Source organism: Gymnogyps californianus, chromosome 2, assembly GCF_018139145.2.
Source record: "Gymnogyps californianus isolate 813 chromosome 2, ASM1813914v2, whole genome shotgun sequence".
In the NCBI taxonomy this organism is placed as follows: Eukaryota; Metazoa; Chordata; class Aves; order Accipitriformes; family Cathartidae; genus Gymnogyps; species Gymnogyps californianus.
The window spans coordinates 151,041,444-151,057,933 of NC_059472.1; the positions used below are offsets into that span (position 1 = coordinate 151,041,444).

At 44.8% G+C, this 16,490-nt stretch overlaps 1 protein-coding gene across 1 annotated transcript in view; it reads left to right on the forward strand.

The window, feature by feature from the left end:
- The window catches only part of JCAD (junctional cadherin 5 associated), a 29,618-nt gene extending 13,697 nt beyond the window's left edge, over positions 1 to 15,921 (forward strand). The window contains exons 3-4 of the mRNA XM_050891917.1: positions 6,376 to 10,025; positions 14,056 to 15,921. Coding sequence (XP_050747874.1) covers positions 6,376 to 10,025; positions 14,056 to 14,090 — 3,685 coding nt within the window. The 3' untranslated portion in view covers positions 14,091 to 15,921. The remainder of the gene's footprint in view (positions 1 to 6,375; positions 10,026 to 14,055) is intronic.
- Positions 15,922 to 16,490: the final 569 nt, after the last annotated feature.

Here is a 16,490-nt window from a genome sequence, read left to right on the forward strand (position 1 = left end):
TGGGTGTTCCTACATGCACCAAGGACTCTCCTGGTTTTTTAAGGTCGTTCTTGTGGAGTAAACATGAGAAGGTGCCTGTGTGTTTCTTTTCAAAACAGCTCCAAGCCAGTGGAAGCTCTTGTCGTCACTCCATAAAACGTGCTTGTACAACGGTGGCTTGCTGAACACAGAGTACGTGCGCACTGGGGCAGGGGCAGGCTGGGCAGGAAGAGCTGTGCGTACACACCGCCGCTCGGCCATTGTTCTGCGGCTATTTGAGTGCTGCAGATGAACAAAGGAAAGGGGCTAGAGCAGGACTGGAAGCCAGCCCAAGTGTGACGACGGTTTACAAGGAAAAGCCCCTTCCTCCTGCCGAGTGGGCTTGAAACTGAAAGCAGGGCAAAACGCTGTCGCCTTGGGAGCTTGTCCTCTTATGAAGACCTTCAGTAACACGTGGCAAAGGCATGTGTCCCCTGACTGCTGGGCTCGTCTGCTCTTTCCCTTCATATCTCTTCCCCTTGCAAGCCTGTTTGCCTGGAGCAGGAATGGCTCCTGGCTGCCGGCTAGGATAATGGGCAGGAAGAGATGTGAGCCCTGTAAAGCAGTCCTAGGGCAGCAAGTCCCAGCCGCGGTGAAGGTCCCCAGGTGGCACCATCCCTTCTGGAGAAGGAAGGAGAGGACACAGGTTTAAAGGTAGTAAGGAGGATCCTTCATGGTGTGTTTTGGGTCAAGTAAACTGGACGGCAATAAAGTGAGGAAAGATACTGAAAAAGAATGAAAGGTTTTGAAGCAGGGGAAGAGTGTGCAGGGGTGCCAAGGAAGGTGGCGGTTGGCCTTGGAGCTGAGTTTACAGCGTGGAGAAAAACTGGTGTGAAGAAGATAGGGCTGTGCAAGGCTGGAATTTACTGCAGCGCTGCTGCTCCCACGTCCTGTAAGGCAGAGCCTGCGTGGGTGCACGGTGGCGTAGGAGGACTGCTGCCTCCCTGCCTCCTGCTTCTCCAGGTGCGCCTGCGGGGGCTCGCACGCCTGCCCCACATCTCGGATGTGGCAGAGGTATCTGTAACTGCTGGTGTTGGCTAAATACAAAATAATGCTCTCTGACAGTTCAAATGTCTCTTTCTAACATCTCAAAATGCAAGGGGTGGAACCTGTCAGGCTACAGCACAGTTAAATATTATATCCTGGTTTTAAAAAGTGGCTTTTCCACATAAAATAGGGAACACAGCCCTGGAAATGGCTTTGTCACACTTTCATAAAAATATAATCTTTTCTTACTATTATTGTTACAGCAAACTCTGATTCCCAGTGAGCCTGTTGGGAACACTTGCAAGGCACTAGCAGCTATGAACAAGGGAAACCCTTTGCAGGAGCCATCCCTTTCTTGCCATCATCCCTGGGTGTGCAGAGTACCTCGGGTGCAGAGCGCGACACTGCTGCCGCCCTGCTGGTACAGGAAGGAGGAGCGAGCTCTCTAGGCCAGATCCAGGAAAGCTGTCTGCAGCTTCAGTGCTGCAGCACCTGTGTTTCAGTTGCTGAGCTCCAGGGTGACAGGCCCCCTCCAGACCCGCTCCCCTGCCCTGGGGAAGCATCCGAGGCATGGGGCTGCCATGCAAGTGTGAGCTGTTTTAAAACTGAAGAGAAGATTTTTGTGCTGGCCCACTTTGGAGTGTTTTGGCCTGTTACAGGTGGGCCGTAGTGAACTCCACCGGGGATTTTGATCTCGCTGTCTGGACCGTCGTGGGAAATAGGTTCCTGGTTCTCAGGCTGGGAAGGAACTGCACACTGCAGAGACTTGGGAACCTTTTGGGCCCGAAGAGGGGACAACCAGCCAGCAATGTCCAGCACGAAGATACTGCTCTTCGGGCATCACGGGCTTCCTGCAGCCATCTCCTGACACTGCCTTCCCAGAGCAGCACAGTAGCAGGAGAGGGCCAGAAGAGGCAGCGTGTCCCAGCTACCTTCACAGATGTTGACCAGCTCCACAGCAATTTGGAGCATGACTCAGGCTCCTCAGCCAGGGAATTATCTACACCACACTCTTGCTCAGACCACCGACGCAGAAGAGCTAATCACCTTCCAAACACCACAGAAGTGAGTGATGTTGTCCACTTCACTGCTGCCTTTGCAGACAGGTTTGCAGGGCTCAGGGTGTTTCATGATGGCAGGGGATGATGCTATTGTCTCCACTCATTAGGGTTGTTCTGCTGATCAAACCTTGCTGAGGAGGAGGAGAGAGGCTTCATAGCAACTGCATGTGGGCACATCACACCGCCCGCTGCGGCTGCTTGCAAGGAGGGAGTGACGCCTCGGCAGAGCGGAGAAGTGATGTTTTGCTCCATCCCGTTGTTCTTCAGGCAAAGCGTGGAGGAGCAGATGGTGGGAGGGCTGTCCTGGCTGTCCTTGCTTAACTGAGCATTAGGAGGCTGCACAGTAAAGGTTTGGAAGAGGAGACAAGGCAAAGAAAATGGGAAAGTTGACCCTATGGGTAGAGATGAGAGGGTTCACAGAAGGAGAACTCCCTCCTGCTTCTCTTCTGAGTGGACAGAAGAGGCACTTTGCTTAGCTATTTGTGTGGGAGGAACTATGTTAGTAGCTAGCAAATTTAGAGATAGATATCATTAATGAGATCACCTGCTGGAAAAATCAGAAAAGTGTACTGATGTTTCCCAATGCTGGGGCTCGGAAGAGTGTATGTGAGGATAGGATCCCAAAATAGAACAGAAGCTGCCAGTGTCCAGAACAGCCCTCTGAAAATTTTTCCCCCTTGCTACCAAATCCTGGAAATTTCTTAACAGTGCCTCCTCATTGGGCGCAAAGTCTGTCCCGGTGCCTGCAGCTCACGCACCCTGAGCTACTGGGTGCCTAATGCCTACCGCTTACATGCTGGTAGCCAGAAAGAGGGACAGACACTCCCTAGATAGCCCTGCAGTGGCCTCATTCTGCAGGGTTTTGACTTCGAAGCCCGTGCCACACTCTTTCACTTCTGGCCCCATTATGTGCATCACGCGAGGTCCTGCTGGTCCAGCATCACCCTAGGGGAACTGGGCAGCTTCAACCCATTGCTCTGAGAGCAGCAGCTCAGTGAAATGCGGTCATGCAGCCAGTGCAGGGTGGACTGATGGCCTCATTTCTTGTAAAGGTCTAAAATTCATAGAAAGCTAGCAACAGTTTGAGTTTTTTAAACAGTTTTCATTAGATTAATTTTATATAGAATCAATTCAAAGCACTTTATGACAGAAAATGTGATATTCGTTAGAAGCAGGCCTTTTAGAAGAGAGTTCATAATGTTATAATCTACCTCCTTGGTCCCATGGGACTGCTCTGTCCCTGGCACTTAAATCTTCCTGGTTGGTCCCATGGGACCACTCCATCCTTGTCACCCCTCCCAGCTGTGAAGCACTTGCAAGCTGCTGTGTCTGGGTGTGCATTTCTTTGTGCGTCAGTGCCGGTGCCTCATGGAGTGAGACAGAATTGCGTAGTGGCACAGTCAGAGACTAGCTGCTGCTAAGAGGGACTGTGCAGTCTCTTCATTGATAATATGTCACGGACACAAAGACTGCAGCATGACTGGCATTCGCCATCCAGAGATGTAGCATTGCTGTGGCTGTAGTGAAGCATTTTGAACTTGGGGTGGCTCCTGGACGCTTCCCCTTCCCACCACTTCATTGACTGCAAGACCCAAAAGTGTCATATACCCTGGAAGGAGGCACTCTCTGCTGCGGTTGTGGCCACAAGCAGTGTGGTTGGGCTGTGCTGCCCCACTGCCTGCTGCCTGCCTGCCATGCCTGCCTGCCTGCCATGCCTGCTGCATGCAGGTGTGCAGGAGCTGCTCTCCATCCTTGGGAGCAGAGGAGTCTTCAGGCTGGAGCTAAGCTGGAGGGTCCTTGGAGAGACTGTGGAGCATCCCCTTCCCGCTGCACAGTGCAGTGCCATCCCCTCCAGAGGTTTATGGGGCCCACGATACAGGCTGTCTGTGTAACCACCTCTAGCACCTGAGCCAGGAGCTGGAGAGACTGATATTGCCCATCTTGTGAATAGATCATAGAAAAGATTAGGTTTAAAATGCTCTAAATACCTCCTTTGAAATGTCTTTTCTACACTTGTGTTGCAATGACGATATAGTACAGGTTACATGGTGGTTTGTATCATGTTCCGACGTTCATTACTGGAGCCTAGTTATTAATCTTTTAATCTTTAAAAATAAATTTAATCTTTTAAACAGCTTTTAATAAATGGAGGAACATCCTTTCTGTAACTGAAGCTGTCCTAACTTAGGGCTAATTTACTTTAATGAATGTCTGAGCTTGGGTTTTGTTTGTTTTTAAAAAAGCAAACTAACCAAAACTCTTCTGTTTTAGTGGTTTCCTAGGAAAGAGTCGAGTAATGCTTCCTTCCCTATTCCTGATTTCCTATTAAATCCTTTAAACAGCCAGCCCATTCCATTCCCGTGCTGTTAGTTGCAATTGTTGCAAATCTCAATATTATCGTCTACCATACCTCCTTCCCCCAATGCTTTTACATTTGGGTTGATAAGAATTTGGGTTTACTTTGGGGTTTTTTTTAATGGTGGATTAAGCTTTGCAACAACATCTCTGGAAATTTAAAGATCAAGATTTTTAGATGCTTTTCTAAAAGACGTGCTACCACAGAAGCAGGAATCATTTTGGGGAAGTCTGACGGCCTGCGTTGAGCAAGATGTCAAACTAAATAATCGTAATGGTCTCTTCTGATCTTGGAACCTATGACTCTGTACTTCCTGCGATTTCTGTAGACCCTTTTACACTGATGGATAAAATCAAACAGAAAGAGCAATCTGTTCCTTCCTCACTATTGCTAGACACTGTTTCTCACCTCATTTTGTAAACGCAGATACAAATGGTGCCATAGGAGCATGGGGATGAGATGAAAAGGTAGATTTGATAATCTCAGAAGAAGGCAGCATTTGTTCAGCTGCATGTTTCCACATGCAGAGAGGCATGGAAATGTTCGTTGTTACTACAATCAACTTTCCAATATAGGAGGTGTCCTGTTATATCTCACTGATTAATGAAGACGTCTGTTACTTCCTGGGGTTCAGCAATCGAACTGTACTTTGTGCTTCAGAGGCAGAACATTTTGTTCAGATGCTAGCTCTTAATCCAGTTGAATTAATATGAACAAGATGCTCCTTATCCCAGTTTGGTTTTTAAACTTTTATAGTCACAGGTTGAAGTTAATATACATAAAAGAAAATTGCTGTGGATCTGGATTGCTTAATTTTCATTCCGAATTTTGAATTGTATTATGTTTCCACAAACTACTATTTAAATAGATCATTGTTTTTAGTAAAAAAGAGCCAGATGACACTGTTTATATACCTTGGGGTGGAGGGAAGAGAAAGAAATTCTTGGGTTCTATCTACATACTTGTCCTATTTCTGTCAATTTTCATTTTTCTTTCCAGTCTTACGCTGGTGGCAGCCACATAGTGTAAAGGCAGTTATATTGTTGGACACCTTAGGTACAAGAATAGCAGAACACAGTTCAAGTAGAAGATTAATTATTTATATAGAAGGGTACCAATTTTGTTCCACAGTAATATATAAAACAGTTTACACTGTTCAGAACACACAAAGAACCTATTCTGTTCATGTAAATCTGTGTTTTGAATTTCTAATCCTCAATAAAATGTCTAATGTCTTTCATATTTCAGTAATAGATTGCTGGAGTTAATCCCTCTTTTATTTAAGAATTTTATACTGCTTTTGAGGTATTTTAGATTTTAAATATTGGTTCCGTCTTAATCAGAACTGTGCTGATACATCACCATTGTTGTGGCATGTGTCATTTAATCCAAAGTACTTTGAAGAAATTTGTTCCCTTGGAAAGATGAACAAGAATCAACACTGGAAATGACATGTTTAATTTCAGCTCTCATACTAGGATGCAAATCACATTTCTTACAGAATATATCTTATGAAATAGCCCTCTACCTCTTCTCCCTACCTCTGCTTTTTGGATTCCTATTAAACTTGCGTACCACAGTAGTCCCCTTGACATCTATAGATTTTGATGTAGCAGAATGCAGAAATATGTTCAATAGAATAATTTCTGGTTTTCTGGTGTGCATCGAGGACGGCTGTGCATGTTTGCACAGCATGTAACTGTGTGCATTTGTTTCTCTTTCTAACAGCTTTGCATAGCTAACAACATGCCAGCAGAGCATCAGTCCCTTCCTTTACTCATGTTAATGACTGACTTTTAAATCCTCTCATTAAAATCATAGTCATCTGGTTGCGAATAGATTACACAAACCCCATTGGCATAACTCAACATTTGACCTCCTAAATGGCCTTACCCATAAGAGAAAGAAAGGGCATCTGTGCAAACTGCCTGTGACGCTGCGTTTCTTTTTCAGGGTTTATGACAGGCCTCAATTAGCATGGTCTTCCCAGCCCAAGACTGATAAAGATCTCGCCTACTGGAGAAGACGAGGACAGGACTTCAGTGTGCTCCTGGGCTATTCCCAGAAAGCTGGTGTGGAAATGAAAGGCCTGGCTGCAGCCCCGGGGGCACCCCGGCACCCCAAGGAGAGTCAGCTGAAGGTGGGGATGGGTGCAGGGTACGTCAGAAGAAGCGGCTTGCAGGAGAGCTGCGAAGTGCCTGGCGACTGCAAATGGCAAAGTCTGGGAATGGAAAGCTGGAGCCAGCCAAAAAAGGTAGGGAGGCAAATGTCCGAGGGTGACAGGGAGAAGCTGCTTCAAGAGCTGTATTCACTGACCCTGGGAGACAATGTACTGAGCACCCACAACAAGGGGAAATCGCAGTCATTGCCAAGGGTCCTTTCGCCCGAGAACATGAGGTGCGTGGAAATGCCCTCCCTGACCAACAGTAACAACTCGCTCAGCATAACTAAAACCCCCTCCTATCCCCCAAACAGACTGAGTGTGGAACCAGCCAAGCACCATGAAACGGGAGGCCATTTCCTTCCCCTGGTGAAACCCAAGTATGGGAGACCTCTCAAGCCTCCGTCCTATGAACTGCAGCGGCAGACCAGGGCACCTGTGGAAACCACGGGTTTCCAGGACCACTACCAGAAAGACGAACCCGTCTCCTACTTAGCCAAAGTTAATGAGCCAAGGCAAGATGCTTGCATTCAAGACTCTGGTTTGGAGCCCCCGGTCTACGTACCTCCTCCTTCTTACAAATCCCCACCTCACCAAAATGTGACCACGCATCCCCTCAATGAAGTGCCTAACTCCGACACGTATGCCAGCAGCGATCAGCAGGGTCCTGCAGAGCGGGTTGTCCCCTGCCAACGACCAGCCATGAATACTTTTGAAGCGGGGGTTGACCCTTGCAAAGACAACCATCTTCCTCACGGGAAGCAAAGCCATGCAAGGCGCCCTGCTGACTACCTGCGTTCTGTTCAGTATATTCCTTTTGATGATCCTCGGATACGACATATTAAAATTGCACCACCGGAAGGTCTGCAGGACAATGCTGAATACACTGAAAATGCATGTAGTCCTAGTTCTGGTGCTTTGCAAGAGAGAGATCTTGAAGTACAGTACAACAGTGCCTTTTCGGATGCATCAAACTTGTCCAGTTCTGCAAAGGGAGAAAGAACTTCCGACAGCTCCACCCATGGCAACAGATGGTTGGCACCATCCATCCAAGATCAGGAAAATTGTGCCTTGCTGGACCAAAGAGACAGTTGTAGCACAACTAATCACAGCCCCCGTAACGAAGCCAGCGCGGACTACACGAAAGGCAAACTTTCTGTAAGAAATTCACATATGGACAGCACCTGTGAGACTGTTACAAAAGTGAAAAAGTTTGAACCTGGAACTGGGATGCAGAGCAAAAAGAGTTCAAAGAAAAAAATGAATGAAACTATATTTTGTTTGGTCTCTATCCCAGTTAAATCAGAATCCAATCTGCCAGATACAGATAGGAACAACAACATAACCCAGAGCCCTGATAAGAATGGGTTTGATAACAATGGGGCTTTGCAAGAACAAAGTCTCTTAAGTATGTCTTCAACGGACTTGGAGTTACAAGCACTTACAGGAAGCATGACCAATAAAAATGAGTTACAAAAACAAGAGCTGTGGAGACCAGAAGAGTTCAAACAAATGAATGACCTCAGATTTATTCAGCCTACAAAACACAGAGAGCTCAAATACTCTGGCTCCTGGCCAGGTGATCAGTACAAAGACCAGCAGACACAGACAAGTTTCACCGAAGAACCTAAAAGCCCACAATTTTTCCATGGTACAAAGCCTGGACAGCCCAATAGTAACAAACTGCTGTCTCCAAAGCTCCTAGGACGTACAGCATCCATGACAGGGTCAAAACAGACAAGGTTACCTTCTGACGAGAGAAGCTGCAGACTGAGTGCTTACGGTATGAAGGGTCAGATGTACCTCAGCCAGTCTAGCAACAGTGCATTTTCCAGGACTGCCACCTCAGTCCTTCAGGCCCCCTCCCCAAAAGCCCACCAGAGCCAGCCCGTGCCTGCCCAGGAGAGGGAACCCAGCTTTCTTTCCAAGGGAGATGTAGTTAAGGGAGAAGCAGGAGCTCCCTGCAACAGTAAAGAGCTGTTTGGGCAGTTCCTGTTGAAGCCTGTAAGTCGCCGTCCCTGGGATGCAATAAGTGAGCTAGAAAGTTTTAACAAGGAGCTGCAAGGGCAGGAGGAGAGCACAAGCAGTGACGAAGATTTGGAAAGTGCTAGAGCTTCTCCGCAGGCAGGTGCCCTTACACAGAGGAGGGCATCCAGAAATGAGAAGTCGAATCAGGAGCCAAAACACGGTGGGAAATCAGAAATGGTTGTGCCAGAGGTGCCTGTATTTAAGTCAGAAAGAGTTAAAAGTAAGTCTGAAAGCTGGAGTGTGGGGACGGAGCATGGTGGCAAGCCAGGCTGCCTTGGCTCTCAAGGCTCCTCGCAGCCGGGAGGGAGCAGTGAAGGAGTCGGGCCAGCAGATGGAAGTCTGATAACAGAAATGACAGGGGAAGCCAAGAGCAGAACAAGCAAGCAGGCAGTTCGTGTGGGCCCTCTCAAGAGATTTTTGTCCAGTAGCCCAAGCAGTTCATGTCACAGTAATCCTTTCAATAACCCTGTCTTGCAGGAGATGAGCGAAGACCAAAATTACCTAGACTTTGTTAAACTGAGCAAAGGTGTAACTCCCACAAATGATACAGTATTAGAGAGAGGCTCGGTAGTACGCTTGTCACTAACGAAGAGGAACCAAGGGCGCTCTGAGCCGGATTTGAGGTCAGTGGGACTTGATGTAGCCCCAGGACCTGGTGCTAACAATTCTGATCACTCTTCAAATGCAAATGCAGTGGAAATCCCTGTGAATGAGTCATTGCAGGCAAGAGCTGCAAGAATTTTAGGTATAGATATAGCAGTGGAGTCTCTCCTTCCGGATGACCACGTTGGGCCCCACCCAGGCACTAGCCCTGCAAACGATGCCCAGGACTTCAAGTCATCAGTGGGGAGCACAGTAAGTGACAAAGAAGGAAAAAAAGAGGGTTCTTATGAAGGCAGACGAAAATGTGGCTGGACAGAGAGTGCTCTCTTTGTCAGAGTGGGAGGCCAGTCTTTACGCCCTGATGAATGCCAGACCACTCACCAGAAAGCCAGCGCTAAAACAGTGGTAACTGAGCAAGTTCTTGAGCAACCTGTGAGTCCTAGCCAAGGTGAGGACCAAAACTTGGTTTGCAAGTCAGCTGTGTATCAGCATTCAGAAAAGAGAGTTAGAAGCACCTCGAAAGTGATAGAAACACTCCAGGGCAAGCTCACTTCTCCACCTAGCCGGACTGCCATGGATCGCTTAGTGCGAATGAAAGAAGTTGACTCTGTGTCCCGGATGAGACGTCTGAGCATTAAGAGTGCAGACTCAGGAGAGGAGGTGGATGAGGAGAAGCTGTCGAGGGTACAAGAAGAGAGAGGAAGCAAACTGGCAAGCTCAGGGGCTGTTTCCAAGCGTGTTATCTCTCTCAGTGAAAACGGATATTTAGGTGGAATGGACAAGAAGAAGATCGACAGAGATTTTTCTTTAGGTAAGACCCTATTATGGGAGATCCAAGTGGGTACTGTTTCCTTATGTAATGGGCATGATCGGTTTGCTTATGCCCACATAATGCTGCTCAAATTGTAACAGGCTGTAGGTGGTACTACCCCCATCTGGTTGCCACCCCCTTTGCTCTCCTTCTGGAAGAGATAACATGAGTATTCTCTGATCCCATTTTAGGAAAAGTTACTGTAAAACTCGCTTGTGATACTGAAACTCATTCACAGAGGCTGGAGCGCTCCCTGGGGTCTTATCTCTGTCTAATTGTTTCAGGGAATGGCCAGCTTCAAACAGCAGAGTTCAAAGATAGTCACTCTAGAGCCAGTGTTTGGGAACACGTGGTGATTTAATCATAGCTTCTCGTTGAATACCCATTTTTTCCCTCTGTAATACTTAAGTAGACACATATTATATCAGAGCTCAGAAGAAACTAAAAATAAAAATCTGATGTTCTTCTGTGAAGCCTCTGGGAAATGGCTGCATTAAGGGGCCTGGAAAATTCTCTCTTCCTCTCATGAATATTTTCCAGATCAGATGTTGAGAATAACTGTTATCCCCAGGTCAAATGGAAAGTTGACTTTTTCAGTGAACTCTTTTTTTTTTTTCCTTCATGTTCCTCATCTCTCAAAAGCGTATAAACTTGTGTAGTCCATATGCATCCCCAAAGTAACATGAGCTGTTCTCTCTCCGAAACAGTTTTCATACAGCACTGTGTTGAACAAGTGAAAATAAGTTGTTGCCATAGATCTGTGTAAAGGGATAAATCTCCCAGGCCACCTGTCTAGTCCATTAAATTAATTGGAGTGAGCAAATGTATGGTGTGAAAGTTGTTAAATTAATATTAATGTCCTCCTTCCTTTTTCCATCCTCTCTGTTAACAGCTGACACTCTACCTTGAAATCTGCACAGCTTATTCATTAAACCTCATCAATATAAATCTGTTCACAGTTTTCCAGTACAGAGGGACTGAAATTAAATGGAGCATACTTTAAAGTGGATTTATGTATTTCTATCTGAAGAGAAATATTTGTATGAGTTCTAAGTATTGACTCCTGCAGTCTTGCAGCCTTCCCCTTTGTGTCTTTTTCTGTATCCCACAGCTCTGTGTCTCTTTCTGCTCTGAACTGTATTTCTCTAGAGCAGATTTTCCAAACAGGCTAATTCAGCTTTCTTGTACCCATCAGGTCTAGTATGCCCCACATGCATTTCATATGCTTTCCTCCCTTGGGGTTTCTGCTGGAGTGAAGAAAATAACTGTTGTGGTGACATGACTTCAGGGATGTATCAAAACAGATTGTGTGTGTTTTATTGGAGAGTTATTCTGCAGTAAATTAGGTCTAAATTTATCCCTCTTGTTGACAATGCCAGGCTTGTATTCTGCAGTGTGTTCCCATTGCAGCAGTTCCCTCACAGACGTAACAGCCCTCCCCACGTCTGCACAGCGTGGATGTCCCTTTCTGCTGCGCACGTCCAGTCCTGCAGGGTAACACACACTCGCATGGGGCAGGCAGACGTCTCCTCCACTGGCCTCTTCCCATCCAAAGAGACCCCAGTTTGTTGACAGCCACAAGATCTTCACCTTACCTTAACTGGGCAGGACTGAAGATTCATGTTTGTAGAAAGGCCTGATGTTGTGTCTTCCTCTGTTAACTCTCACTCCAACTTCCAGACTAGCCCACTGGTACCATTGAAAGCCAAAATGAGAATCCTGGAAAACCATTGTATTTGTTGCTTTTAAAGAGTAAATACTGCTAAAGGCCATTCTATTTGGAGGGAGGGAGAGTGATGTTAGTCTTATAATTGCAGACTGGGCCTGTCGCAGAGGCTAGAGGCCTTAACAGAAACAGGTTTTCACATGCATAATGAAGCTTGGCAGATGAACAGTCATCTCTCAGAGTAAGAGCTCTGCCGAAACTCAGTGCAAGAAGCTGATCTTACTATGCAAATACTGCCATTAGAAGAACATCTCCAAATGTTCCCAAATGCACTGGATGTCTTTTCTCCTTTGCTGTTTGAAGACTGCTTCCATGAGACTGCTTATCTGGCTTTGTTTCTGTAGAGAGCATTTCAAATGAGCTTAACCAAATGTTGAATAAACATTTCTGTATCAGTGCTGGAACTCCAATGTTTGTCCCCCCAGAAGTGTGATGTAGCCTGGCAGTCTGGCCCTTTTGTGTCCTTGGTTTAGGTGCTGAGGGGGTGGGTAAGCTTTCAAGGAATAAACTGAGCCACGCAAAGGCTCCATGTCTTGTGGCCTGATTCCTCCCCCTCCCCCCCCGCCACTCCCTGAAACAGTGAGCACCTGCAATTTTGTGGGGAGTTCCATTAGTGTGAATGTGTCTGGCCTTAGGAAAATCAGGCTTCTGAAATGTGAATCCATTTTTATTCTTAGGTAAACCTCACACAGAACAGTTCAGAATTTTTGTACATTCTAGCAGTTTAGATGGCAAAATATTTACCATTAAAAAAATGTTACTGCTTGAGAGGCGTCTTCCCACACCATCAGTGCATTAAGCTTAGAAAGATGCAGCATTATCCTGGAGCGCACTAGCCCTCAAAAACTTTTTTCCTCTTCATTTTTTTGCATTCATGTGGTGTCTGTTCTTGAAGTTTGGAAATACCAGAAGAAGCTGAATAGTGATAAGCAGTTCTGAGAACGTAGGTGTTGCTAGCACAGACTCCTTTCTTGGCTGACCTAGCAATTTGAGGAGAGTGGGCAAGAGAAGCGATAAAGGATCCTGCACCAGGAATCCACCCACTGGGGCCAAATCCAGAAGTTCTTTCTTAGCCGGTCCCCCCTTGATATGAGTCTGGATGCTGCAGATGGACACTTGCACACAGGAGTAAAAATTTCCCTCTGAGGATTTTTATGCTTGTTTGAATGAAGACATTCATTCACATCAACATAAAAGTCCTGAGGGTGAACGTTTTACTCCAAAGTGTGATATTTATGTGTGCAACTATTTTCATGCTCAACTGTTTAAATGCGAGTGCTGTGGGAGTACAGCCTACGGGGAGGGACATTTAAGGTTAGCACAGATACCCAGGTTGCATAAGAGCAGCAAGTAGCACACGGTAGCACGGGCTGCAGTGCCGGTTTGTCCAGGCCCCTGTGTGCCTACAGATGCCTCCATAGGTAGCCCTGGTTCCTCCACGCCATGACAGTGCATCCCAGGGAGCCTAGGGTAAGTCAGATGTGTGCATGACGGCACAGGGCAGGCAGATCTCACGAGGCAAAGCCCTTTCGTTGCAATCCTATCCCAGAGTCACAAGGGTGAAGGAAAAGGCTCATATCTGCTCACTTCATGGCCAACATTGGGATAAATCCAATTAAAAAATCTGATAGAAGAGTGTCCTTGGGGATTCAGGAAAGAAAAACAACGTGTGGTCTGTCCTGTGAACTGACAAGAGGTAGGCTGAAAATGAAGAACAGTGTTAGTAAGCCAGTCCAGTGCTTTAGTGAACAGTGTTCAAAACGTGAGCTGCAGTTTTGCAGACTGAAGCGAGACAGTCTAACCATAGTGATGCAACGCAGCTATGCTTTCCTGTATTCTGTTGAATTAATCTGAAACAGAGGATTTGCAATCAAATGAAAAGACCCTGATGACTGGATGGCATCACCACTTCTTCAGCCAGCCTTGAACACCCTGCTGGGATGCTTAAAGCATTTACTTGTCCTTAGTGTTCAGTACAAGGAGAGGCAAATCTTACGTCTTTCTCTCCCTGTCAAAGCATCTGAAAACTAGAAGTAATCACTTAGCATTCAGTGCGCTTGTTCCTACCTACCCAAGGCTTCCCAAATTCTGTCTCCATGCATTTGATCCAAGTTGCTCCCAAATTACACTGGTGTAAATACAGAATTTGCATCAGGACTGTAGTATGTATCTTTAAGGCTGTAAGTCCAGTATTAGCTGCTTCTTTTAATAAAAACTAGGGGAAAGATGTCTCATTTCTGCAGCTAGCAATGTTGAATAGATTTCACAATACATTATTAATAGTGTTTTCTTGGTTTTTTTCAGATACGTATGACCCCACCAAAGTTGAAAAGGTGTGAGATGAATGAAGAGGAGAATAGAGAGATTTCTGCTCTACTAAGAATGTTTCACTGATTTTTTTTCTGGGTGCTTTTTGTTTGTTTTTTGTTCTTTGATGCTTGGAAATTGCCTCCATTTGTGGTGTTCATGGTGTACTGATAATGCCTTTACCACTGCCACTAGGAATTAGCTATTCGTATCTGAAACTGTTGCAGAGACCACAGAAAAATCTGACTTCTCCAGTGGAACCATCTGGCTTTGTAGTGTTAAGACTTAATACCTACCGTTGGCAAAGAGTTTTCATCTGAACTCTATTTCAGTCTTCAGCGGGGATGACGAAATGCATGAAGTGAGGCTTTTGAGCTTTCTCTTTGGTGTAAATGTAAACGTGGGAGATTAGTGAAATGATTTTTAAAAGAATGTGAATTTATAAGCTAAACTTCTGAGTATCTACAGTCTAAACTTTGTTTAACTTAAGGGATTTTTGGCCATAAGTAGAAAGTGCTGCTGCACTATGTGGGGGAAGGAATGTGAGAGAATGGTAGCGAAGACTGATTGTGAAATTATTTCTGACTTCCAGAGTTTGAATTTACTGGGATTAAATACTTACTTGCCACCTAGAGAGAAGAAAAGCAAAAACCCCAAAGCTTCTAAAAGATGGAAGACTTTTGTAGGACAGTGTACAGAACGTGTAATTATAGTAGCTGGCAACTAGTGTTTCAAACCAATGCAAAGTATACCACTGGCTGTTTTGCACTCAGTATTACCTATTTTTGTTTTGCTGTTTAGAAATTCTTTATATGAAAGAATAGTAGCTGGTTTAAAATAGCCCATTTTAACAAAGTAACTATATTTCTTGTTACAGAATACTATCTATTTTTCTACGATGTAAACAATTGCTAACAAGTGGCAAGTATAAAGAAGTATTATTATTATTATATTTTAAGAAGACTTATCCCTCTGAGTGAAGGTGCCCCAAGCAGATTTAACCTGTATAATATCTCCATATTGCCACATACTCAGTAGTGCTACCTTATTTTGTTCTGAAAAGAGCCATCTATGTATGTATGTATGTATGTATGTACTACAGGGTTAATTTCTATTTTTCCCCACTCAACCCTTGGATTGTTCTTCTTGGAGCCACTTTCTGAAACACAGCTGAGAACTGTCAGGGCTGGTGTTGCTGCCATTACATTCCAGTGACGGTGATTACCAAAAAGTGGGTTTGGATCTTTGTCCCAGTGTCTCTGAGCGGCTCAGATAAAATACCCTGTTTCTTTCTTTTACTTTGTTCCCTTTTACAGATTATGGGTTTGGATCAGGCCAGTGTATAAAAATAAACAAAACTGGGTTTAATTCTTCCCTGAAGTCAACTGATGTTGCCAGGGAGGAGTTCAGGTGTCTTCTTGACGGCATTTAAATACATGGCGTTAAGTATATTTTATCTGCACACACAAATGCATGAATTACAGAGTTTATAATAAAGCCTATGTATTCTGCTCTTTGATACTGATTTAGCCTGCATAGTATATGTGTCTTTAAAGCCTTTATGTCACTCCTGTGTGTTTTTTTGTAAGTACCTGTGTACTAACATTCTTCTGATGACTTGTTCATGTACTTCACTGGTCTATTCTACTGGCCTTTTCTGTTTTTTAGCATAATTTTATTTTTTAAAATCTTCTAATTTCTTGAAATATTTTTTCCTAAGTCTGTAATTTGGAAAGAACGACGGGGAAAAAGACTCATCCTGTGTTTTGGCAGCAAGAATTTCTTGTCTGTAACACATGATTCTGTTACATATGGACTATTTAAAGCTTGTTTGAAAAGAAAATGTGGTATATAATTTATTTTATTAACTCTTGTGCATGCTGCGTAGCAATAGTTGTTGACAAACTGTTCCCACCACTCTTACTATATCCACCTTTCTTCATCACCATCTAGGACATCTGGGGGCTAGTAAATAGCTACAAAACATGTTTCTCCCCCCCCCCCCCCCATTTCTGCCCATAAAAAACCAGTTCTTAAAAAGAACGGCTTCAACTGTCATCATCCCACTTACTAGTAAAGCTGAGATGCCTAGTAATAACTTGAAAATTTTAATTTATCCTTGATTTCTGGAGAACTGTAAATTGTCCCATATAACCAGTCCTGCTACCTTCAGTTCATGTCTCTGTGGAACAAGAGTTTTCTGTGCATTTTATTTTCTTCTGATGGGGAGGGGGTTAACTGATTTTGCAACATGTCTGTTTCATCGGTCATATCAAGTAATTACTTTTCCAATGCACATAAACAGCCAAGATCTTAATAAAAAAAAAAAAAAAAAAGAAAAAAGAAAAAGAAAGAAATAGGAAGCAGCAATATTGCAGGGAAGGTTTTATTGGCCAAGAATGCGAAATTAAAACCTAGAAAGTTAGTAAGCT